This window comes from Lichenostomus cassidix, chromosome 8 (genome assembly GCF_008360975.1).
Source record: "Lichenostomus cassidix isolate B80296 chromosome 8, HeHo_3.0, whole genome shotgun sequence".
Taxonomy (NCBI): Eukaryota; Metazoa; Chordata; class Aves; order Passeriformes; family Meliphagidae; genus Lichenostomus; species Lichenostomus cassidix.
In genome coordinates, this window is record NC_139489.1 from 905,097 (window position 1) to 930,483 (window position 25,387).

Consider the following 25,387-nt stretch of genomic DNA (forward strand, 5'->3'; position numbering starts at 1 on the left):
AGACATACAAAACCGTGCATTCCCAACAACTATTTGAAGGGAGAAGCATGCAGGACAAGGCAGGGAGGCCATTCCTGCAGGATTTTCTGTGTCCCAGAGGGGATGCTGAGGCCTTTCTGTGCATTTGGAGGGACAGGCATGGCTCAGCCTCCCCTGCCCTGTGGGCACAAACCAGCAGCAGCTCTGGCAGTAATTACGGGGCAGCAGAGCCCAGATCCCGGAGTTCCAATGGGATCATCTGTGCTGGGAATTGCCAGGCTGGCCCCTGGCACTGCTGGCACCCACCCAGGCTGGAGCAGCAAGTCCCAAAGGAAGGTTCCAAGGCTGAGCTCAGATCCAAGGGCTGAGGAGAGCAGGATCACTCAGCAGGAGCTGGCTGGATCCCAACCCTCGGCCTGCTCCAGCCGGAATTCCAGGCAATCCAGGACAGGATGGCAGCACCCAGGGAGCAGTGTCAGGCCTTTCCCGCTGTCCCCAACCCTCCATCCTCTGTCACCTCCATCCCACGTCCCCTCGCTGTCCCCAGGCTCCCGTCCTGCTCGGTCTGTGCTGCTCTGTGTGGGTTGGGGGCTCCAGGGGGATCCCTGGATGTGTGTGCTGGGCAGGGACGACATCCCAGTGTTGTCTTTGCTTCCCGAGAACTTGTCTGTCTGCTGGGGTCCCTGCCAGTCCTTGTCACGAGTCCTTGGAAAAATCCATTGGGCATCAACCCCAAAAATGGTGCTGCTTCCCTACACTCGCTAGGAATGAGGTGTTTTATGGCACTTCCAGGATTTTAGGCTGTAGGTGAATATGGACATTAATGGTGGATGTCTGGGGAAATTCAGGAATCTGCTGCGGGGTGTATTTTGGGGTGTGGTCTGATGTGGATTATTCTGCTTTTCAATTTCACCAGCATTTCCATTGCTCCATATCCATAGAAACTGTGATGCTGAACTGCATTGAGGGGTTGTTCTCTTGCTGTACTGTTTGGGGAGATGATTGTTGGGAAGGATTACTGCAAGGGGGGGAAATGATTGCTGGAAGAATATTGTGTATGTTTAGTATTGTTTAATTTGATTGCTTCCCACCTTCCACAGAACTTGCATTTCCTGAAGAATTCAGGCCACAGCGGTTCAATCCTTGCCTCTTCCCCTCCTTCCCTCCCTCCTGTGGCCTGAATTCAAGAGAGTAATGAGTGAGGTCTGCCTGTCAGCAAACCAACTTTAACCCTTAATTGTTTTGAAAATGTTCATGGCATCAATCTACCCCACGCAGAAAATGTGGGAAGTGCTGCTTTTCCCCAGATTTCATGGAAGTGGAGTTTCTGTCAGCAAATGGCCAATATTGCAAGGGCACAAATTCCCAGGGCAGCTCTAGAGGGAATGGCTCATTTTGCCATTTTAATGGGGTAAAGAAAGTTCTACAAGGAGATCCTGGAATTTAAATGGGAAATGTTTTTCCAGTGGTTTTTAATAGAAGGAAAATCACAACTTCCATGATTTTTCTGGAAGATTTCTTGAATTATGAAATAATTTTAACGAAGGTTTTCTTTCAGTTGAAATAATCAAGGTTGGATTTTTTTTTTCTCTTCACCTCCGCAATGTGATTTAAATCATAATTTCCTTCTATTTACTTATCAACTTCTGTTTAAAAATAGTTTTTAGTGGATGAATTCCCAGCTTTCACATTTCAAAGCAAATTAACTCTTCAGCCATCTAAAGAAGTGTATCCTGATTTTTTTTCTTTTAGTCTAAGCTGGAGAAGAAATTACTGGAATGGCAGAGGGGGAAGAACAGATATTTTTGTTCCTTTACAGATCCCAAATAATCAGAACTCAAAAGCACCACACTGTGCCAGGTGCTCCCAGTAGCAGGACAATGCTGGAATTTTGGGAAATCTGACACCCAAAAGGTGTTGGGAAAATTCCCAGTGATGACAGAGAAACAGAGAAACAGATAATGGAATATCATGAGGGGGCAGGAAAAGTCCAAACACCCTCAAAAGTCCTGAAAACAAGAGGGGAAAAAAACAGGGAGGAAAGTGCCAAGGAAGAAACGTGGAACAGGAGAGAAATGGGAATGATAAACATTTAGGAAACTTCCACTGTGTGTTATGGCCATTCGTGTTGAGGAAAACATTGAATTCCAGGTTAATATTGGACTGAAATGTCCTTGGCACAACCCAGGAGCTCTGGGAGCTTCACCTGGAGCTCAGCGCTGCCACCAGGGGATGTTTGCTGCAGAAAACACAAACATCTCCTTTTCCTCGGTGGCAAATCCAAAAAAATTCCTACTGCTGAACGAGCAGTAAGAAAGTCCTTACTCCAGAATTAACGGCAGGCTGTTCAAATCCAGAATTTTACCCAAATTTGTTCCTCCGAAAGCAACGACTCCCATCCAACGAGTTTTCTCCTCTCTCTCCCCATTCATTATTCTCATTTTTCCGCCCCAAACCTCTCGAGCTCTCCTGCTTGCAGAGATTCCCAGAGCTCAAGTGTTGGTGGAGCGCTGGGCAGGCAGTGCCCGGCAGGTTTCTGGGTTGCTGTGGTGTGAGAGTGCTGAGGGTTGGGTGCTGCTTGACTAAAGGCTGCCCTGCCTTTGTGAACAGAGCCCGTCGCAGCAGAGCAGCCTCCTGGACAACGGGCAGGACGAGGTGGCCGTGGGCAGCCCCTGGACCCCCTACCCGCTGGGCCGGCGGGATGTGCCCCCCGACACCGTCACCAAGAAGGTAAGGGCTGCCAGCCTGCCCTGAGCCCAGCCCGGGATGCTGCAGGACAGGTTTGGGTGAAATTCGGGGTGTTTCAGGGCTCAGAGTGGGCATTGCTGGGAGTTGAGGGTGGTGGTTTGCAGTTGGTGCTCCTTGGTGTTGGGCTTTGGCTGGAAAGTGGGTGCAGAGGGCTGGGCAGAGCTGCTGCTGGCCTTGTCCTGCAGGCTCATCCTGGGGCTTCATCCCCAGGTTTCATCCCGAAGTTTCATCCCAAAGTTTCATCCCCAGGTTTCATCCCAAAGTTTCATCCCAAAGTTTCATCCCAAGGTTTCACCCCAAGGTTTCATCCCGAAGTTTCATCCCAAGATTTCACCCCGAGGTTTCATCCTGAAGTTTCATCCCAATGTTTCATCCCAAGGTTTTACCTCAAGATTTCACCCCCAGATTTCATCCCCAGGTTTCATCCCAAGGTTTCATCCCAATGATAGCATTCAGGGATGGCTCCAGCCCAGCCCTGTGCAGGAACAGCCCTTTCCCTGATAAACTCCCAGAGAAAGAGGCTCACTCCCGGTGCCTCCTGGTGATGGATGTGGAATTCCAGCACCTGGAGCTCCTGGCAAACCCTGGCTGCCCCTCGCAGCCCCAGCTCGGCTCAGGGGCTCAGGCTGGGCTGCTCTGACCGTGCAGCTGGGGAATGGAGGATCCTCAGCAGCTCAGCCGGGGTGGAGGTGGAGCCGCAGGGATGAGCCAGGATAATCGCAGGGATCACTGCCCAGAGATCCATCCTCCTCATCCAGGCAGAGAGTGACAGCAGGGGGAGTCACAGTGTCACACTGATGATCCCAAGGATCTCCCCGCTGCTCCCAGCTCTGACCCCAGGCAGCTGCAGGAGCAGCAGCCCTTGGCTTCGGAGGGAAGCGCAGCCAGAGATCCCAGAATTGCCGGGAGATGGGAACAAAAGCCATTTGGGCTCCCAGAGATGCCTACGGGGCACAAGGGTGTGGGATGGAGGTGGCTCTGACAGCCGAGCTGTTTACCCTCCGAGCTGCAAGAATTGGGATGAGAAATGTGAGAATCCTGCTTTTCCCAGCTCCGAAGGCCGTGCCGTGCCGTGCCGGGCCGGGAGCTCTGAGCCGCAGGGCTTGCTGACGCGCTGGTTGCCCACAGGCAGGTAGCCACATCCAGACGCTGATGGGATCGCAGAGCCTGCAGCACCGCAGCCGCGAGCAGCAGTACGAGGGCAGCATGAACAAGGTGACCATCCAGCAGTACCAGCCGCCGCTGCCCATCCAGATCCCGGCGGCGCAGAGCTCCCGAGCCCCCCAGCCCCAGCGCTGCCTCATCCAGACCAAGGGCCAGCGCAGCACCGACGCCTACCAGGAGCAGGTGAGACCCTGGGGACACTGCGGCTCCTGAGCACTGACACTCCCTGGGCACTGACCTTCCCTGGGCACTGACACTCCCTGGGCACCGACCTTCCCCGGGCACTGACCTTCCCTGGGCACTGACACTCCCTGGGCACCGACCTTCCCTGGGCATTGACACTCCCTGAGCACTGACATTCCCGGCTGTGCCAAGGGGTCTGCGGGAGAGGGGAGCCTCGGGATGGGGTGGGGCAGCTGAGCTGGGCAGTGCAGGGCAGATCTGGGTGGGCTGGGAGAGGCCAGGTTGGACTGGGAGAGCTCTGCTGAACTGGGAGAGCCCTGGTCAGACTGGGGGAGCTCTGCTGAACTGGGAGAGCCCTGGTCAGACTGGGGGAGCTCTGCTGAACGGGGGGAGTTCTTTGGTTGGAGTGGAAAAGCTCTGGTTGGACTGGAAAAGCTCTGGTTGGACTGGGAGAGCTCTGGTTGGACTGGGAAAGCTCTGGTTGGACTGGGAGAGCTCTGGTTGGACTGGGAGAGCTCTGGCTAGACTGGGAGAGTTGTCAGTGGAGCCACAGGAGCAGCTCCTGTCCCACATCCCTGATGTTCAGAACCAGTGGCTGCTGGGGCAGGACATGCACAGACCAGCTCAGGGCATGGCCAGGAAGCTCCTCTGAGCTCATTTTTGTTTTGTATCCATTCCCCCAGTGCTCTTTAGAGTCCCCCTGACTGAAAGAGAAGGCTCAGCCCTGTTGGCTGTGGCAGGAGTGGTTGGATGTGGTGATCCTAGCAATGCTCTGGAAATTCTGGAATATTTTATCCCTTGGCTTTGTCCCAGGGGTGCTGCACCTCTCTGACTCCTCCTGGGAAAATAAAATTGCACCAGCTGAACCCTCACTGATGGGTTTATCCCAGTGTTTAAGTGGAAAATTTGGCCAGGGTGAACTTCTCTCTCTCACAAGTCTAAAGGGGTTTTTTTCCTCCTTGAAAAGAAAACTTAAAAATCCGTGGAAAAATCTGTGAGCCACATGGAATTTTGTGGTGTCATTGCAGTGTGGGAAAATCCTGCCAGTTCTTCCAGTTGATAGCAATATTCCAGTGGCTTTTCCCATTTTGGGAGTGCAGGGGTTTGGCTCATGCAGGGAATTGGGATGTGAGGGAAGGAGGTTTTGGGATTTGGGTTCCTCAAGATGGGGTTTGAGAAACCTTGGGCAGTTTTAGCGCTGACATCCCTGTTTTTCTAACCCAGTTTTGTGTGAGGATAGAGAAGAATCCTGGCCTTGGGTTTAGTATCAGTGGTGGAATAAGTGGCCAAGGAAATCCATTCAAACCTTCTGATAAGGTGAGTTGGAAACTTCTCTCTCCCTGCTCCTTATTTGAGAGAATCACAGAGTGGAGGCAGAGAGCATGAGAGGGATTTTTACACCCTTCTGTTGGGATAATTGAAATTTTCTTTTCCCTATACTTGGTGCTTTTTGTTGGGTTGGGGTTTGTTTGTTTCTTTTAGCAGAGTGTTATTTGCTTTTTTTTCCCCTTTTCATCTTAAAAAAAGATGAGGGAATCAAGCATCAATCCCATGAGTGTCTGACCCATATTCCCTGGATAAGATAATTTTTGGGCTCTTTTCTGGAGTCTCTCTCACTTTTTAAGAGTCACCTTAGACCCTGATTAAACATCTACTAAATTAATAAATTAAGCAGCAGTACCATCACTGGTGGCTGAAATTCCAGAGTTTGCAGCTGCTTTGTCCAATAAAACCAAATAAATCCCTGGATCCTTACAGACCCCATGGCAGCAGTTGTCTCCTCTCCTGGGAATTAAAACTGTCACCTGGCAGTGGCCAGGGAGACTCAGAATTTATTTTGGGAATTGCACATTTAAGATAAATCTATTTGCAATAAAAGGAAGCTTTGGAAAACTCCAATATATGTTGAGTCCCAGGGCTGCAGGATTGGGAATTGGAGTCTCACACCTGTGGGTTTGTGTTTGGTGCCAGAGAACTGACTGGAGTTTGTTGGAAAATGAGGCCTTGAACACATTCCTTGAGCTGATGTTCTTGGATAATGCTGGATTCAGGTTGCAGAGACAGTGAGAACTTCCATAAATAAGGGAAATTTTTGGCAAATGAGGAAATTAAAGCTTTGTTTCCTAGAGGGAGCAAACGAATATTTCTGTACAGATTATGGTACCCATTATTCTAATCATTAACTCTTGCTCCATTTTCATTTCCCTCCTGATAACCTGTCCCTCTTGCCTGTTCACATTGCACTTTTTTTGTGATGTGGGATTTTAGTTTCCAACAATCCACAATTATTGCTGAAGGTGCCAGGGAGCTGCTCCACCCTTCAGGTGGTGTTTGATTACAAACAGACTCCAACAATTTGGAGTTAACCCTTCTCCAGGGTATCCAAAGCCCCCAGTTAGGGAGCCCCCTGTTTTTTGGGCTGTAGTTCTTGCAGAAAGCATCCTAACCTGTGTTACTTCTGACCTATAGGGTATCTTTGTTACTAGGGTTCAGCCTGACGGCCCTGCCTCCAGCCTGCTCCAGCCCGGAGACAAGATCCTCCAGGTAGGGATGGACTGGGACTGCTGGGAGCTCAGCTCAGCCTGGGCGTCCTAAAAACACAGTGCTTGCTGTTTGCAGCAGGATTTCACTGCTAGTTGTGGTTTTAGGGGATTTAATATTGATTTGGTTTGGAGCAGAGGTGCCCAAAGCACTTTTTGCCCAGGTGGCTGCAGGCAGCTGGTTTGTGGCACAGCCCTGGGGCACCTCCAGCCCTGTGGGCACTTTGGGCACCCCAAATCAGAGCTGAGGGGGTGGAGAGTGTCCAGGGAAGGGAATGGAGCTGGGAAGGGTCTGGAGATTCCCTGAGGGAGCTGGAAATGAGCTCAGCCTGGAGCAAAGGGGATCAGGGGGACCTTGTGGCTCTGCACAGCTGCTGACAGGAGGGGACAGCCAGGGGGTCAGGCTGTGCTCCAGGGAACAGGGACAGGAGGAGAGGGAACAGCCTCAGGCTGGGCAGGGGAGGCACAGGTTGGACATCAGGAGGAATTCCTCTTGCAAAGGGTGGTGAAGGTCTGTGGGGTTTTAAGTATCACATTTCTCCTGCTGTTCCCATCCCCGGTGCTGCTGAGGTCTGGCTGTGCCCACAGTCATTCCCACAGGACCTTGAGCAGCCTCAGCCCTTTGTCCCCCTCTGTCCCCCTTTGTCCCCCTTTGTCCCCCTCAGCCCTTCATCCCAAACTCTCCTCCCTGCAGTCTGTCCCTGCCTGTGCCACTTGTTTCCCACTCTCCCAGTTGCTGCTGGGACTCACTGGGAATTTCCACCTCCCTGGGTTTGCCCAGCCTTGGCTCACTGTCCTATGGATCTCCCAAATCTTTGAGGTTCCTCCCAACCCACACCACTGTGAGATTCCATCATTCTGTGAATTCCTCATCCTGGCACAGTCGTCAATGTCCTTGGGATTTTCCCTGCCTGGATTTTGTGTTCCTCTTTCCCAGAGCAGAGATCTGGTTGTGTATTTTGTATTAAGGCTTTAGGCAGCTCCTGCTCAGACCCCAGAGCCACAGCAGGATTTCAGTGGGAATGAAATCACCCCTTGGAGCACCCAGCCCAGCTCTGAAAGCATCCACAGAGGACAAGAGAAATGTGTGCTTTGTGTTTATGGGAAACCCTCAGATATTCACGATTTATTTAACCTTCCTTTTAATTGCCAAATATCCTTTATTTCCCCCAAAATGAGCCACTAAAGCCTCTTTCCTTGTGTTTTCCCTGCTGCAGGCCAACGGACACAGCTTTGTACACCTGGAACACGAGAAGGCTGTGCTCCTACTGAAGAGTTTCCAGAACACAGTAGACTTAGTTATCCAACGTGAGCTTACTGTCTAAATATTTTTTTATAAATAGTAAATATGTCTAGCCAGATCTAATGTTCAAACAGATTTATACATAGGAAAACCAATTTTTTGCCAATTGCTGGACCAATGGCAAACGGTAGTGCCAAATGTATAATACTCTATGTTAGTACCAATCATCGGGAGGAAATATATGAATTAACTCTATAAATATATTGTTCATGTGGCTCCGTATTAGTTTTACTTGTCAGCCTCTGGCTGTGCATTGGTGCGTTTTTTTAACCAAGTTCCTTCTTAAAAGTCAATTTCATATGATTTCAGAACACAGAAGCACATACAAATCCTTTAGGAATTCTGCTGTCCATCAGAAACACTGCCTCAAAGTTGTATATGCCTTTATAAAGATGAAATATATTAACCTGTACTTCCCATGAAATATTTCTATCATGTCGCATACGAAAGTATAGAGAAGAAAATATTTTCATAAACACCTCAAAGAAAGTATATATTAAATTAAATTTAATAATGTTCATTTATTTTCAATGCAAAGATATTCTATGCCTTATGAAAATACCTGTACATATGCCGTGTGTATAGCTGGCTCCGTAGGGATCAGGAACAATTCACTATACAGGGTGAGAGACTTCTCCAATTGTAACTCTGGGACCTCGGGAACCCACGTGGGAATGGGAAAAACTCCCTCTGGAATGGGAAAACCTCCCTCTGGAATGGGAAAACTCCCTCTGGAATGGGCCAGGTTGGACAGGGCTTGGAGCAGCCTGGGCTACTGGGAGGTGTCGCTGCCCAGAGCAGGGGTTAAACCAGATGAGCTTCAAGGTCCTTCCCAACCCAACCCATTCCATGGTTCTGTGATTTCCAGCTCCCTCTGGAATGGGTTAACTCCCTCTGGAATGGGTTAACTCCCTTTGCTTTGGCTCTTCCCTCGATTCCATGTGCACACACTACAGGAGGACACCGAGGACAGGCAGGTTTGGCTCACGGATGGAGGAAGGTTGTGATGGTGGCAGTAAAACTCCTTTTGTTGCTGCTAATTTTATGATTTAGTTTTTCATTTCGGGTTTCCCCATTTCCATTGTTGTGTATTTTCCCCCCCTGCTCCAGGCCCTGCTCGGGATATTCCCGTGGGTGAGGCTTTCTGTGATCCTTGATTTCATTCGAGTCCTGAAAGGGATGGGAGCAGTAGGAGCTTCCACATCTCTGAGAATTCCCAAACCTTCCCTCTCTGGCTGTGGCAGACCCTGGAAAGCCTCCAGGACCCTCCACCCCTAATAATTTCCCATTTTCCCAGTGCCAGCTCACAGTTCCTACCCCGGTGATGGCAAACCAGGAGAGTTCTCAGCCAACAGTTGTTCCCAACAGCGACCATTTAACATCCTCGAATCTGGTTTCATGTTTTCTGAGGTATTTTTTAACCCATCCACGTCTGCATCTGTGTTTGGTGGCAGTGCCAGCCCTGGGAGGGGACAGGGGCTCCACACAGGGAGCGGGCAGGATAGTGCTGAGGGTCAATGGGGTGGCTGAGAGCAGAGCCAAGGAAATCCAGGAAAAATCCAAGTAGGAAATGTCCGGGAGGTTGGTTTGCTGGTGGTGGTGTAGCTGTTGCTTGGTTAAAGCACTCTGCAGGGCCTGAAGGAGCTCCAGGGGAGCTGGAGAGGGACTTGGGACAAGGGATGGAGGGACAGGACACAGGGAATGGCTTCAAGGTGGAAGTGGGGAGATTTAGATGGGATATTGGGAAGGAATTGTTCCCTGGGAGGGTTTGAGGCCCTGGAATAGAATTCCCAGAAAAGCTGTGGCTGCACCTGGATCCCTGGCAGTGTCCAAGGCCAGGCTGGAGCAGCCTGGGACAGTGGGAGGTGTCCCTGCCATGGCAGGGTGGCACTGGGTGGGATTTAAGGTCCTTCTCACCATCCCAGGACTGTGTGGAATCTCTCTGCTGTAACACAGCATGGAATGACTTCATGCACTCAGAAATGCTTCTTTCAGATGTACATAGCTCTGATGGGGAATGCAAGGGCAGGGAATGAAAACCAGGATGAAATGAGCTCCACCCATGGGGATCAGCCCGAGCAGCTGGCAGGGGAGGATCAGGGGTTTATTTGGGAATTGCCAGGATGAGGGGTAGGGCTGGGGCTGTGCTGCTCAGCCCCATCAGCACAGCCCTGCGGGGACACAGCGGCTCTGGGACCCCCTGGTAGGCTGGGGACAGATCCCACACTGGCACAGGGGTGACAGGGCTGCGGGGTCACCACCCACCCTGGCAGGATTGGGACATCAATATAACACAAGTGCCACCTCAGCGTGAGGAAGAACTCTCCGTGGAGGTGGCAGAGCCCTGGCACAGGTGCCCAGGGAGGGTGGAGTGCCCTCTCTGGGGACATCCCAAACCCACCTGGACACATCCCCCTGTCCCCTGCTCCAGGTTGGACTGGGTGATCTCCAGAGGTCCCTCCTGGCATTCTGTAACTGGTGGGGTTTCCCAGTTAGGATTTCCCAGGAAATTTGGGATGCTGTGGCACTCTGAGCTCCTGTAACTGGTGGGGTTTCCCAGTTAGGATTTCCCAGGAAATTGGGGATGCTGTGGCACTCTGAGCTCCTGTAACTGGTGGGGTTTCCCAGTTAGGATTTCCAAAGGAAACTGGGGATGCTGTGGCACTCTGAGCTCCCTGCCCGTGCCCTGTCCTTCCCCCATTCCCTCTGGAAGTGCACCCAGCCATTCCCAGCAGGCAGGGCAGGGCCAGCCCGTGCCCATACAATTTTTGGGCAGCAGTTTGGATCGGATACAAATCCACGGGGATCTGGTTTGGCCCTGGAGCCACAGGCAGGCACAGCCATGGTGCCACCAGAGCCAGGAGCCCACGGGGCACCACCACCCAATTCCAAAGGCACCACTTGCAAATCAAGGAATTCAAAACCAAAAAATAAAACCCAAAAAGCTTTTTGCCAATCCTCTCCCTGGTTGATTGCAGCTGATTTTCTGGAGGTGACTGACTGAGCCCATGGCAGGGGTCAGCATTCCCGGGTCTGCAGGCACTCCTGGCACAGCCCTGCGGCACAAGAGGTGTCACCGCTGTCACTGGGGCCTTTCTCTGCCTCTTGGGTGGCGGTGGCTGTGTCCCCTCCCTCCTCCCCTCCCTCCTCCCCTCCCTCCCCGGGCAGGGCACTCGCTCATCACTTCGGTTTTCTACCTGTGAGTACTGTATCCAGTTCAGAACCAACAGCTTCCTTTAGTAAAGATTTTACCATTTTATAAAAGACATGTTTAATTATGATGGAGATGGCTGTATTGTAATTAATATTTTGAGATAATTGTGATTTTGAGCTTAAATTATATACAGAAATGGTCATTTTTGTATGTGTTCAAAGATTGCTATATTCCAGATGACTGTACTTTTCAGTTGAATTCCAGTATCCATGTAAATAAAGCTGAATGAGGAAATATTTACTACTTTATTAACATAGATTGTGAATGTACTTCATGTTTTTTGCAGTATAAAGACTTACTGAACTTGAAAGCTGCTTCATTTTATGTGCAAAAAGGTACTTCAAGATTCTATTTTAAATCTATTGATTGAGTGCAATCAGCTCCTGTCCCTTGGCACATGCAGGTTGTCCCCTCCCCGTGCCCTGGAGGGCTTGGCCCATGCATGTGGGGTTGCTGCATTTGGCAGAGGCTTCTGTGCAGAGGGAGCCCAGGGACTGAACCGATGCTGTGCAGTGCAGCAGAGCCATTTTCGGCTTTGCTGCACCCACCTTTTTCAGTATTTCAAAAAAAAAAAAAGTGTTTTGAATAACATTAAAAAGTCTCTTTATTGTATAAATAATAAAAACGTCACCTTATTGTAAGGCTTGCGGGTGGTTTTTTTTTCCCCTGGTGGGAGGGAGGGTTCAGAGGGAGGGGAAAGAGGGGCTGCTCCTCCATCCCCCTGGGAATGAGCCTTGGAAATTGGGCAACTCCCAGGTGGGACTCCCCTGGGCCAGCTGCAGCTGCTGGGAGACATCAACTGTGGGAATGGAGCCATGGAGCTGGGGAAGAAAACTGGGGTTGGCTGCTTTTGGGGACAAATGATGGACAAATGCATGGAAGAAATGAATAGAAGGACAAATGCATGCAAACAAAAGAGGGTCAGGGGTGAGGGCAGCAGCAGTTCCATCAGCCAAGGAGCTGCAGAAGTGCCCCTGGAGCCCCAGCTGTGCCCTGCTGTCACTGCACACAGCCACTGCCATGGAGTTCCCACAGGACAGATCCTGTTCCCATTCCCACTCCCCACATCCCCCTTCCCAGGCAGGTCAGTGCCTCCCATTTCCCCACCAGCCAGGAGCAGGTTTTGGTCCCTCCTTGGAGACCCTCCTGCCCCCCTCAGCCATCCCTGCTCCAGCTGGGAGGCAATTCCCACACCTGGAGAGCTGAGGGTGAGCTCAGTGGGTTTTGTGCTCATCTGGACACATTCAAAACCTGGGAATTTTAGTGTAATAAATCCTGCTGTGCTACAGAACCTCGAGGGCTGTCCAAGTCTGCAAGAGAGACTCTAAGGAGCTGGAGAGTGTCCAGGGAAGGGAATGGAGCTGGGAAGGGGCTGGAGAATCCCTGAGGGAGCTGGAAAGGAGCTCAGCCTGGAGCAAAGGGGATCAGGGGGACCTTGTGGCTCTGCACAGCTGCTGCCAGGAGGGGACAGCCGGGGGGTCAGGCTGTGCTCCAGGGAGCAGGGACAGGAGGAGAGGGAACAGCCTCTGGCTGGACATCAGCAGGAATTCCTTTATGGAAAGGGTTTTCAGTCACTGGAAGGTGGTGGAGTCTCCACGCACAGTGCAGCATTATTACCATGAAAAGTACCACTTGCAGGACAATAAAAGTGTGTTTGAACAAGAGAAGCACCCCAGTGTTCCTGTCTACAATGCTCAATTAGAGCCTGAAGGACCCACAGCAGACATGCAAGGGGAACATTTATTGTCTCCATGCCAACAGCAGCCCCGTTCTCACTCCGGTGAGTTCTGCACACACCGCGGGCTCCTCTCACCACACTCCCACCAGGGGGCACTTCTGGGGACAGCAGGGAAACAAGGTAAAAAAAGATAAAAAAATCACAGTGCTCCCTTCTGCCTTTGGCCCCAGAGCTTTGACAGTGACAATTCAAAGCCCAGCTCAGCTGCAGGGAGCACTGTGGCTGTGCTGAAGGCAGCTTGCCATGCTGTCCTTTATAACAAACTGTAAACAGTGTGGGATGCTGAAATCCCTGCTGGAACATGCAGAGGGCAGGGAATGTTTCACAGGTGAGTTCTTAACACTGGAAAAAAAAGCAGGCAGGAGGAGGAAGTGGAGGAGGAGGAGGCAGTGGAGCCCCAGAGTGCTGGTGGCATAGAGGGTACCTGGCTTGTCCTGTGGTCCCCAGGCTCCTCAGGTATTCCAGCAGTGCAGCTGCAGCCTTGGCCAGGTCAGGCTGAGGTGGGAATGTCCAGGCTGAGGTGGGAATGGCCATGCTCAGGTGGGAATGGCCATGCTCAGGTGGGAATGGCCATGCTCAGGTGGGAATTCGGCTCCTCAGGTACTCCAGCACAGCAGCTGTGCCCTTGGCCAGGATGGCAGCACGAGGTGTACGGAATGGGTTTCCTTCCAGCAGCAGGCTCCTGCAAACAGGGATTTACTGGGATAAAAACTCCTTGTAGCCACACATTCATGCATACATGCTTTCTGAGGCCTTTGAGATTCATGAGTAATTCCTCTTCTGTCCTGCTAAAGGAGTTTGGATTTCTGCTTCCCCCACTCACGGCAGCTGAGTTTTGGAGACAGCTGAATTTTAATTTATGCTGATAAATCAGTGGGGTGTAGCACAGACCCCACTTCTCCAGCCTGTGCCAGGAGGAGTAAGAACTTCTGGACTATAGAAACAGAATTCCAGAGTGGCTCAGGCTGGAAGGGTGCAGTGAGGTTAGCTGGTCCAACCTCCCCGCTGAGTGGGTGATGCACCAGCAGTGCGCCTGGGAGCACAGGAAAGGAGATCCCCCAAGGCTCTGCCATGAGCTTCACACAACCAACAGACCCCCAACATCAGTTTGACATGATGAAACAACTCCTCCAATTCTCTGAGAAATTAGGGAAAAATTATGGAAGAAATTATGGAAGAAATTGCTTTGCTCCACAAATGGTCAAAGAGACCCTTTTGGGCATTGAGGCTCCAAAACCAACACCCTGCCAGTGGGTGCTTTTTCCTCTGGCAAACATTCCCTGGGGAACTCAGACAGAACAGATGTTCATAACCCCACCCACCTGAGGTTCTCACAGTTGCCCAGCTCTGGGGGCACATGGAGCAGGTCGTTGTTCTGCAGGTCCAGTGTTCCCAGCTTGTCCATCCCCTTCAGCTGCAGAGGGTCGATGGATCCCACCTGGTTGTTGCTGAGCAGGATGGTCTCCAGGGCTGGGAGACGATAAAGGACGCTGGGGAACACCTTGAATCTTCAGGAAGAGAAAGGAAGGATAGTCAGAAACAGAGCATTCAAAACAGGAGCATTTAATGGCAGCTCACAGCTCACTGAAGTGGATCCTTGTTCTCACATCACAGGAAAATTGTATGAATTTCAGCCCAGTTCCTTTTATTACTGCATTACAAAAAATCTCAAGAGTTGCTCACCTATTGAAAGCAAGATTTATTGTGTGCAGTTTTTTCAGTGCCTCCATCTCCTCGGGCAAGGCTGTCAGAACATTGTTTCTGTTATCAGAGGAAGACAAACAACAATCACTACTTAGTCAGGTTTTGGTTTAGAATTCCCAGGACAGAAAATACTGATCACATTGATCAGCTACATGGAGTCTGGGGCCCTTTCACTGCCTCAGACCATGGCAAGAGCATGCCATGAATTCCCATTTGTGCCAGGAAGACACCCAAAGGTTCCTCTAAAGATTCCCAAGTATTCCCAAGCACCCACCAACTCCACACAATTCAGCTGGAAATTCAGCTCCTTGTTTCCAGAGGAAAGCTTATCCAAGTGCCCACATCCTGGAGCCAAAGTGAATAGCTGGGTAAATCTAAACCTGCTCAAATTACATGGACTGAGCTAATCCTGATCAAAACAATGCCAGGAGCATTTCTCAGCAGTCAGAGGAGGCAAGATGACAATAAGGAGCCATCTCTTGCCTCTATTTCCAGTACTGCAACAAAATCTGCACCTTGCCTGTCCTAATTCCCAGGATTTTTTGCTGTGGTTTTGAAAGACCAACATCTCTGAGAACCCTTTTTCTGACTGAGGCAGGATCTCTCCTCCAGCAGGCTCAGAGCTGGTCCATTTCTTTTTGTGTTTTCTTTAAGCAAGGCCCAGATTTAGGGCACTTCCTACTCCAGCTCTGCCACAGAGGCATTTTGGGAGCGAGGGATGATTTCAGCGCTGCCATCCCACTGGAACAGATGGCTGCTTTGGGGAGGTAGGGAAATAAGATCCCAGAGAAGGAAGTGCAACACACATCACCAACCTGAGATCCAAATGTGTCAATTTATGGAGCACACACAGCCCTGAGGAAAGGCAGGAGATCTTGTTGAAGCCCAGGCTGACATCACAAACGGATTCTTTCAGCTCCACGAGCCTGAAGCACAAAAGGAAGATGCTTTTGTTATGGGAGCAAATGGTTGCATTTTAAAGTGATTAAAAAACCCTGTTTTATTCTACCAATCAAGGACACGTTGTGTTTCTCGGCTTTTCTGAAGGAATTTTGGGAAGATCGTGGAGATTTTTGGAAGATCATGGTCACCTGTGAGAGCTGCTGTTTCTCTAGAGTTACCCCTGCTGTAAGGCCAAGCGCCCATCATTTATCTACAGTTACCAGATTAAATTTCCTCTCACTGTTTCTCTCACAAATGTTGCTACCAAAGCCTCCTCAGTAACTGCACTCAGGAGCTATTTCAGAGCCCACAGCACAGGTGACACCACTGCCACCTCCTGCCCTGGAGATGTTTTAACACAGACTTTATCCACCCTCTTCTGCAGCCAAAAAACCTGAAAGAAATTCCTATTTTTTCCCATCTTTTGTTTCTGCTCCACTGTTGTGCTGTTACAAATTCCAGAAGTATCTGCTGCTGCCTGTGGAAGATTATTTATTGTATTAACATGCTTTGGTGTAAAGTTTTTTAACAGCTCAAAAAGTAACCCCTCAAACAGAATCTCTGGTTTAGCCCTAAAACAAAAGGCATTTAAATGAGAAAACACTCCTGTCTCCTGTCTGGATGGACATGGCATTCTGAGGCAGCTGCATGCTCCCCAACTCCTATCCCAGGGAAAACAAAAAAAGTGACAAAGCATGGGATGCACAAGCAGCAGCTCCCAAAATTCAGTCCCTAGAAACCTTTTTTCCCTCTGGGATTGCACCTCTCCAAGCTGTCTGTGCCAGAGGTTCAGTGTTCAGCACACTTGGGAATAAATCACCCCCACAAGGGTGCTGGTGTCCTCAAAACCCAGTGTGGGTGGCTTTTGGGGCTCCCAGAGACACAGCAGCCTTCCTCCTACCACGGAGGGATTATTTATTCCCACCAGTGCCTCCTCACTCTCAGATTTGCGAGCACACAGAGCACAAACAGCTTGTGGAGAGAACAGGATGCTGCAAACAAAGGCAGAGGAGCCAACCCCAGTTGGGAATCCCTCCCCAGCAGTACCTTGGTGGGATGTCCCTGAGCTGGTTCTTGCTGAAGTTCACAGTGGCCACAGGGTTGGTGCCCACGGCATCGAAAACGGCGTCAGGGATCTCGGCAGCCTGCTTGTCACTGGGACAGGGGGACACCAATTAACCACTGCCTGCTAATTAACAGGGCATCTCCACCTTCTTTTGGAGATTAGGACACACAGTTTGAAGCAGAAAGCTCCCACCACTGCCCCATGTCCACAATGTCACCAAACAGGGCTTTTTTCCCTTTCCCAACCCTTCCAGGTCCACCGAAGGAATACTTGAGCAGACACTTCCCTACTGCAAGATGTGCTGAGACTTAGTGAAAATCAGAAAGTTTCAAAGGTACTAAAAGTACCTGATGGGATTCAGCACTCCAAAGAGTTACTGCAGAATTATCAGTTAATATAAACAAATAATTAAACCCCCACAATCCAAATCTGCCAAGCACAGCAGTTAAGGGGAAATGCCTGCGTGCAGCAGGATTTGTGGACAGCTTGGTGTATAATGAAGGGGGGGAAATCCCACAAGCATAAAATAGAACAGTGTTCTTACAACTTGAGGAATGGGTAAGATTCCCAAGTACCTGTAATCCAGTAATTTCAGTGTGGTTATGGCATGGATGTTGACCTTGGACTGGCTGGGAAGAGTCATGGCTGTCACAGGAGGCTCTTCATGGGGGCCAGGTCCATCATCTGGGGACACCAGAGGGGTGCAGTGACACAGCTGAGCTGTTCTCAGTGACACAGTGACCCCAGGCAGCTGCCACCACCCTCCCCTCCAATCCTGCTCTACTCTGGTTCAACTAAAGATCATCAAATTCAGATTATTTCAATCATTTTCTAATAAAGATATTTTACCACCTTGGATTTGGTTTGGTTTTTTTTTTTTTTTTTGGGGTGTGGAAGGTAGAAGGGTTGACCTGGACTCTGCAAAGGCACAAAAGAAGTGCTGGAGGCAGCTGCTCTGTGAGGCTCTGCCCTGTGGAATAGGGAGCTGGAAACTACAAAAAACAGGGAATTCCAACTGGAAATAGTGATCTGGAGCAGCTTTATCCACACCAGCAAACCTGACCACAATTTCAGTTAAAGCATTAATATTTACAAACTCTCCTCTATTAAGTTTCTTCTGATTACTCCTCACAATCCACATGAAAAAGCTCCTGCACACCTGAAATGGGAATTCCCATCCAGCTGAGCAGGGTGAGTCCAACAATTCCATAAATCCAACTTCCACTCAAAGAAATTCAAAAAAACTCTCTGGAAATTCTGCAGCATCCATGAATAAAAGCCTACTAACAACTGTGCCCGACCACAAGTAGCAAGGGCACAAACATCCTGAGACTGGGTTTGTAAATGATCCTCCTCAATAAAAAATGTTTGTTATTACTACCTTACAGGATAAGAAAAAGAAACAGAAATATGTCAGCAAACTGCTGAGTAAAGGAAATTATTTCTGCAGGATAACTGGGGGGGGCTGGATTTAAACAACCACCCTCCCTAGGTTCTGATTTATTTTGATTTCTTAGAATGTGCTCCTTAAAATGCAATGGGATAAAGCAACATACCTTGGATTTTGCTTCTCAGGTATTTCAGCAGTTCCTGGGTGCCTTTCTTTAAAAAAGAAACAAAACCCAAGTCACTCAGCAGTGTTTGTGCATTGGGGGGACAATGCAGAGGGACAATTCCAGCACACAGGTGGAGCCCACAGCACTCCTGCCTAAAAATCCCCCTGAAAATCCCACAGCAAAACCCTTTTCACAGCAGCTCGGGAACTTGCTCAGTTGGAATTTTATTTATTCCAGCTGAAAATTTGTGATCCTGAATCACAGCCTCAGGCTCCACTTTTGGAGCTCCTTACGTGAAGATTTTTGCCAGCTCCAAGAGCAAGGAAAGAACTTCCAAGTGAGCTTAATTTTCCCTCTAAAAAGCTCCAGCACAATTTGCTGTGGGGAAGACATTTACAATTTCTCAGTGAAACTGACTGCTCATTGTTCTGCTACTTTTAAATGGCCTAAGTTATAAACTCTGGGAAAACCATAGCAGTTTACATAATTTGCAGGGGTTTTTAAGAGCTCCAAAGACTCCCCTCAGTCCTCTCATAGTGATTTCCAGTGGTGACAGACAGTTCCCACCTGCACAACCTGTGAGCAGTGAACCCAAATCTCCTCTGGACTGTTTCAGGGTAAAAGCAGGTTTGGATGATGATTTTACAGGTTTTAGAAGCAGGGCTTGACCTAAAGTGCTGGATGTGAATGAACATTTCTCATTGCAGCTGACACAGCCTAAGAGACTGGATGATCACAGAGGGATGAAGAGGATGGGGATGTTGGAAAGGAAGGAATTGTCACAAGGAGACAGGCAGGGAGAGCTGGGGCTGTGCTGAGCATGGCAAGGGAAAACAGCAGGGAACAAGATGGGAAGTTGTGTGGGAAGGGTGAAGGTCAGACTGAAAGCTCAGTAACAAACACAGAAAGGAGAGGAAAGCAGAGAGCAAGGCAAAGCTCCACAGCCAGGTAATGGCATTGGAGGTAACAAAAACAGGCCAGGATTTAACAGAAATCAACTGGAAATTCATCAATAACCAGGAATGGGGTTGGGACTGGAATGAGAGGCCTGAGGAAGAGGAGGTGAGCTGGGCAGGGCTGGAGAAGAGAAGAATCTGCAGCTCCACTACACTCACCCCAGTCCTTTATCTCAGTATCCACCAGCTCCAAGCAGTGCCTGGGGAGCCCTAAAGCTCCTCTACCAATTGCTCCTCTAAATCAAGTGTAAAAAATCCAGACAGGCATACAAAATTGCAGCAATATGAATTTACAGTGCTGGTGATGGATCCAGGCAGCACAAATAGAACGTGGCCTGATGGGCTCCTCGTGCCTGGCCTTTGCTCCAGGTGGGAAATACAGCCCAGCAGTGACAGCTCCAGCTGAAGCAGCAAATCCTCAGCAATCCAGGGAATAGCAGAACTACAGCAGCCCTGACTCAGCCTCCTTTCCAGGAGCATTTTGGACAAGTGCTCATTAACTCAGAGCACACTCTGCTCCCAGTCAGGCACACGAGGGTTTCCCTCTGCTGACAGATGTTACAGATTTTCATTGACAGACTTGTCAGTGTCTTGCTTGCTCTTGGAGCATCCCAGTGCTCTGGGAACATTGATTTTACAGTCCTGGCAAAAGCACAGGAGTAGGAATGAACAGCACCACTGAGGAGAGGGGCCTGCCAGGGAAAAAATAACAGGGAATTCTGCAGCAGGAGCAGTGCCCACGCTGCAGCCTCCCTGCTGCCCTACCGACTCCTTTTCTCAGGAGCAGCTCACACCCTCCCTTTGCTGCCTCCCTACAAGAGAACAGAAAACTGAATCCTAGATCCTTAATTAAGACCTTGAAGTCCATCCATTCCACCCCTGCCATGAGCAGGGACACCTTCCACTGTCCCAGGCTGCTCCAAGCTCTGTCCAGCCTGGCCTTGGGCACTTCCAGGGGTCCAGGGGCAGCCACAGCTTCTCTGGGAATTCCATTCCAGGGCTCCCCACCCTCCCAGGGAAGGATTCCTTCCTTCCCAATATCCCATCTAACCCTGTCCCTTGTTCTGTCCCTCCACCCCTTGTTCCAAGTCCCTCTCCAGTTCTCTTGGAGCTCCTTCAGGCATTGCAAAGCCACAGCTAGGTCACCCCAAAGCTTCTCCTCTCCAGGCTGAACAATCCCAGCTCTCCCAGCTTTTTCTCCCAGCAGAGCTGCTCCATCCCTGTGCTCATCCTGATGCCTCCTCTGGGCTCTCTCCAGCAGCTCCAGCTCCTTCCTGTGCAAATGTCCCCACACAACATAACCAAACCCCAGGGCTTACTTGCAGCAGGTCTCTCCGAATGGTTCTCAAAGGATTTCCCTCCAGTGCCAGGAATTTCAGCTGAGGAAGGTTCCCCAGGGTATAAGGCAACCTGCAGAGAGAAACAACTGATTCCAAAGCAGCTCCAAACCAACTGCTACAGAATGTGCAATGGTTTGTCAGATGGGATTCTGAAGCTCAGGTTCAGAGGAAAATATGGAGAATCCCAGATCCATTGAAGTTGCAAAAGCCTCCCTGACCACTGGGTCCAACCTGTGCCTGATGCCCACCTTGTCCCCAGTCCAGAGCTCTTGAGTGCCACATCCAGGTGTTCCTAGGACACCTCCAGGGATGGGGACTGCAAACCTCCCTGGGCAGCTCCTGCCAATCCCTGACCACCCTTTCCATGGAGAAATTCCTGCTGATGTCCAACCCAAGCCTCCCCTGCCCAGCCTGAGGCTGTTCCCTCTCCGCCTGTTCCTGTTCCCTAGAGCACAGCCTGACCCCCTGGCTGTCCCCTCCTGTCAGCAGCTGTGCAGAGCCACAAGGTCCCCCTGAGCCTCCTTTGCTCCAGGCTGAGCTCCTTTCCAGCTCCCTCAGGGATTCTCCAGCCCCTTCCCAGCTCCCTCAGCTACTCCTCAAAGCACTTCCAAGTCCCACCTAAGTCACAGGCAGAACACAGAACATTTAAAGAGGCCCAGTTTGATCACAGCAATCCCACAACATACAGAAGTTCCTTGACTTTACGATTGAGTCATTCCTTGACTGCCCTTCCCACAGCAAGGAAGGAGCTGCCACTACCCAGCCCAGCCCAGGTGCCACTATTACCTACTGATGTCATTGTTGGCCAGGTCGAGTCTCTCCAGCTTCTGCAGCACTGTGATCTCCTCAGGCACTGTCTTGATCTTGTTGTCCCTGAGCTCCAGCACACACAGGGAGCTCAGCTGCTTCAGATTCTCTGCATTCAGGATTTCAATCTGATTCTCCCCAGCGTGTAATTCCTAAGGGAACAAAGAGCACCACAACTATGGTCAAATTATTTTATAATTTCTCTCCTAAATCAGGACATCAGCAGTCAGCAGTATGATGGCATGGAGAATATGGAGATCTTGAGTTCCTTTCATCTGCCTACAAAATACCTGAATATAACCTGATTATGTTAAAAGGAAAAGCTGTGTACTTTCTCCGTAGTTACAAAGAAAAAATGACCATGAACAAAGTTGATTTATCCAGAAAAAGTTCTTAGAGATAAAAAATAACTATTGCAGGCAATATAAGATCCAGCTTTCAGTCATTCCTCCCCTAAATATTTTTTGTTTTCCAAATCTGGAAAGTTTTGCAAATTCATCTTTCAAAAGGTTGAAGAATGAGGACAGTAAGAAAAGCTGCAAGCTAGGATGCATTAAACAGAGCTCTAAACACAGAGTTGTCATCTGGTTTTGATCACAGCACTCCACAAAAGCTTGTGTTTAAAGTAACTGTCATTATTTCTAACTTTACAGCAAATGCATTTCCAGCAGAGCAGCCATTCCAAGCTCACCTTCAGCAACTTGCAGGAGGGAAACTCTGGCAAGGAACGCAGTTTGTTTTTCCTCAGGTAAAGCTGCTCCAGGGATGCCATGGTTGCTAATTTAGAAGGGACAGTCTCCAGGTAATTTTTGGTACAATCCAGTTGTCTCAAGCCTGTGGAAGTAAATGTGCAGTGACAAAATGAGGAGAAAATAAAAATACCTTTCTACAGCAGTGTAATTATCTTAGGGTTTAATTTAAAATAAACCAAGCAACGTTTTGCCGAACAGATTTTAGAAGCAGTAAGTGTGATTTTCTTGACAAAACAGTAACTCATTAAGGATATATTTTAAAATCCTGCGCTGTATCGCTGAACATGGCACAGCATGGCTGTTTGCTATTTAATAACCAAGAGAAATGATTTACTTTTCATGGCACTGAGGTCTGCAGGCAGCTCCTTGAGCTGGTTACAGGCCAAATTGAGGCGGATCAGGTTCACCAGCAGAGCAAAACTGGTTGGGATGGTTGTGAGGTTGTTGTTGGACACATCCTGCAGATTGAAACAGAGAGAGAGATTACAGATGTCTGAAACATCCCAGGAGTGCTGCTAGTGCAAAGTTAATTAGTGGCAGAACAGTAAAATTAGATGGCTGACAACTGGCTGAAGTGTGAGAGAAGAAACAACTCCCCCAGGACTGACAGATCACCAGGGATTTGAGTTTTCCTAAAATATCTGTCAAACCAAGAACAAACTAACAGCAAACTTCCCAAACCCAACCATGCAATAACTGACATTAGAACAGTCACAGGAATATTCACCAAGTTCTGCCACTGACACCACGGGATTTTCAACTAGCAGTGGGAAAACACAGATAAATCTTTTCCAGACAAAGAAATAGGTTTGAAGTTGTGCTTTACCAGCTCCTCCAAGGTGAGGAGCTGCCCCAGCCCCTCGGGCAGGAGGCTCAGCTCGTTGTGCTGCAGCAGGAGGCTCCTCAGGCGGGGCAGCTGCAGCAGCTCCTCCGGGAGGCTCCTCAGTTTGTTGTGGCTGCGGTGGAAACATGGAACACAAAGGGAAAGGAAAAACACTCAGGAGTTTTTAACTGCACACAGAACATTTGTGTCCCTGGTCAGGACACTAACACCATGCAAAATCTGGCTCCTGGGAACAATTCATTATCTTTATTTATTTGTTCAGGAATACTTTCAATCCTACTCTGAATTTACAACATTCCAGATGAATCCAAATTTTTTTTTTGTTTATGTACTTCACACACGCAGTGGCAGCATAACCTCTCCTTGTGCACAAATTTACAAAATTAGCCCAGCAAACAGAAGATTCTGAACCTTGCAGCACAAACAAGATCTACACAATTATTGACAATGTACATTATTCATGACAGGAAAGATTTTATCCTCATTACTGCCAGACTGAAGCAAATAAATGCAGATATTTTGTGTGTGATTATTCAGAATGTCACTGTTTGCACTTTCCAGGCAATTGTGATTTTGAATATCAGTGAAAACTATTTCAACAAACCCAAGACCACCAGTTTTGATCCAAAACAGATAATATAAAAATATAGTATATAATATATAATAATCCTCTACTGTGAGTAATCTGGAGTTCATTTTTTGAAGGAAAGGTTGATATTCTGCAATTTCTCACTCACACCTGAAAGTCACTGCAGTATTTCCCATGTTTGTTTTGTAACATGGCCTTACCTGACATCGAGTTTCTGAAGATTTTCTAGCTGCCCTAAAGCAGAAGGAAGGGATGTCAGTTGATTGTCATGCACCTGGAAAAGAGAGGGTTTAGAATACAGTTACTAATTTGTACCTTGTAGGTTTTTTTCCCAGGCCTCCCCACCAGGAAGAATTTCTCCCCAGTACCCCATCTATCCCTGCCCTCTGGCAATGGGATGCCATTCCCCCTTGTCCTGGCACTCCAGGCCCTTGTGAAAACAACACACCAGTGCCACTTGTGCGTGGAAATGGAAAACAAAGATCCAGGATAACGTTTTCCCACATCCTACATGGAATGCCAAGCGATCCTTGTACTCACATCCAGCATGGTGAGGGCAGGCAGCAGCTGGACATCCTCCGAGAGGCTCTGCAGCTTGTTGGAGGCCAGGATCAGCTTGGTCAGGTCCGTCTGCTCCCACCAGCGATCGTCAGAATTGAAGGACAGGTTCTGCTTGGCTTCCTCTGGAATGTCCAGGTTGATCCTCCACACATGCTCAGGCACTGCAGCACAAACAGCCGTCAGCTGAAACTCACAAGTGTTTGCTCCGAACTTCCACTGTCAGCGTGCTTTTCTTGTATAAAATCATGGAGCGGGTTGGGATGGAAGGGGTCTTAATGATCATCTAGTTCCAACCCAATCCTTCTGCTGTAGAGGATTACATATACAGGGATAGGTAGATAGATAGATAGATACATAGATAGATGACAAATAGATAGATAGATAGATAGATAGAGATATATACGTGCATATGTTTGTGGATGTGTGTATACATATATATATACATACATACATAGACACACATATATACATATAATACACACAACCCTAGTCACCCTACAGTCCATTGTGCTCTAGAGACATTTCTGCAGAGCTGGCAACAGCAAGGCGAAGGAAACGTGCCAGAAACAGACAAAAGTGAGTGGATTACGAGCAGATGGTGCTCTCCCAGAGCCGCTCCCGCCCCGCCCGGACGCGCTGCCCGCACCCCGCGGTGTCCCCGGGGATCGCCGGGGAGCCGCAGGCAGGAGGGCCTCGCTGGCGGCTCCGCTTCACGCACCGTGGGTGAGGCCGCGTCCCGCCAGGTTGAGCTGCCCGCTGCGCCGCGCCAGGCGCAGCAGCCCCTGCGGCACCGCCGGCGCCGGCTCTGCCGCCCGCCCGAAGCCCGGCCCCGCGCCGCCACCGCCCGCCCGCGCCCGCCGCGCCGCCGCCATCCCCGCCGCAGCCCGAGCGGGGCCGAGCCGGAGCCGGGGCCGAGCCGGAGCCGGAGCCGGGGCCGAGCCGGAGCCGGGGCCGAGCCGGAGCCGCCCGCCGCCGGAGCGGATGCCGGTGCCGCCCGCCGCCGGAGCCTCCCGCCCGCCTCACGGGCGGGGCTGCGCGGAGCCCCGCGGGCGGACCCGGCCCAGCCCCGCCGCCATTTGCGGCCCCGCGGTGCCGAAATGGAGCTCCGCGCCGCGCCGCTCGGGTGCTGAACGCGGACACAGAGGGACAGCAGATGGAAAGGCGCTTTTACAGCAGTTTATTGTGGTTTTCCTTTCCCCGTTACCCCGCTGTTCAGCTACACTGCAGGCTCGTGGGAGGCTCGGGGTGTTTGGGCTCGATGATCTTCAATGCTGTTCCAAATTCAACAGAATCTCAGGATGGTTTGGGTTGGAAGGGATCTTAAAGCTCATCCAGTGCCACCCCTGCCATGGCAGGGACACCTTCCATTGTCCCAGGCTGCTCCAAGTGTCCAGCCTGCCC

General features: G+C 50.0%; 2 protein-coding genes and 1 long non-coding RNA gene across 4 annotated transcripts in view; 2 read left to right on the plus strand and 1 right to left on the minus strand.

Moving 5' to 3' along the window:
- Window positions 1–11,772, plus strand: part of LOC146433583 (uncharacterized) — a 214,838-nt gene extending 203,066 nt beyond the window's left edge. Inside the window, exon 2 of the long non-coding RNA XR_014853645.1 lies at window positions 9,824–11,772. This is a non-coding gene — a long non-coding RNA (uncharacterized LOC146433583). The remainder of the gene's footprint in view (window positions 1–9,823) is intronic.
- Window positions 1–11,772, plus strand: part of LRRC7 (leucine rich repeat containing 7) — a 79,307-nt gene extending 67,535 nt beyond the window's left edge. The window contains exons 17-21 of the mRNA XM_085067296.1: window positions 2,590–2,709; window positions 3,856–4,074; window positions 5,299–5,391; window positions 6,544–6,618; window positions 7,832–11,772. Of these exons, the coding sequence (XP_084923422.1) occupies window positions 2,590–2,709; window positions 3,856–4,074; window positions 5,299–5,391; window positions 6,544–6,618; window positions 7,832–7,939 (615 nt within the window). The 3' untranslated portion in view covers window positions 7,940–11,772. The remainder of the gene's footprint in view (window positions 1–2,589; window positions 2,710–3,855; window positions 4,075–5,298; window positions 5,392–6,543; window positions 6,619–7,831) is intronic.
- Window positions 11,773–12,853: 1,081 nt separating this feature from the next.
- On the minus strand, window positions 12,854–24,887 carry LRRC40 (leucine rich repeat containing 40). Of its 2 annotated transcripts, XM_085067358.1 has the most exons (16): window positions 24,705–24,887; window positions 23,966–24,147; window positions 23,626–23,699; window positions 22,819–22,948; window positions 22,327–22,450; window positions 21,932–22,074; window positions 21,220–21,392; window positions 20,413–20,503; window positions 18,138–18,183; window positions 17,157–17,265; window positions 16,563–16,670; window positions 15,389–15,499; window positions 14,553–14,630; window positions 14,192–14,377; window positions 13,430–13,551; window positions 12,854–13,389 (listed from the first exon to the last, which is right to left on the minus strand). In XM_085067358.1, the coding sequence occupies exons 1-15, from the start codon at window positions 24,856–24,858 to the stop codon at window positions 13,446–13,448; spliced, it is 1,815 nt and encodes a 604-aa protein (XP_084923484.1). In that variant the 5' UTR covers window positions 24,859–24,887; the 3' UTR covers window positions 12,854–13,389; window positions 13,430–13,445. The 2 variants fall into 2 exon arrangements, with proteins under 2 accessions (XP_084923484.1, XP_084923483.1); XM_085067357.1 differs by having other exon boundaries at window positions 12,854–13,551.
- Window positions 24,888–25,387: the final 500 nt, after the last annotated feature.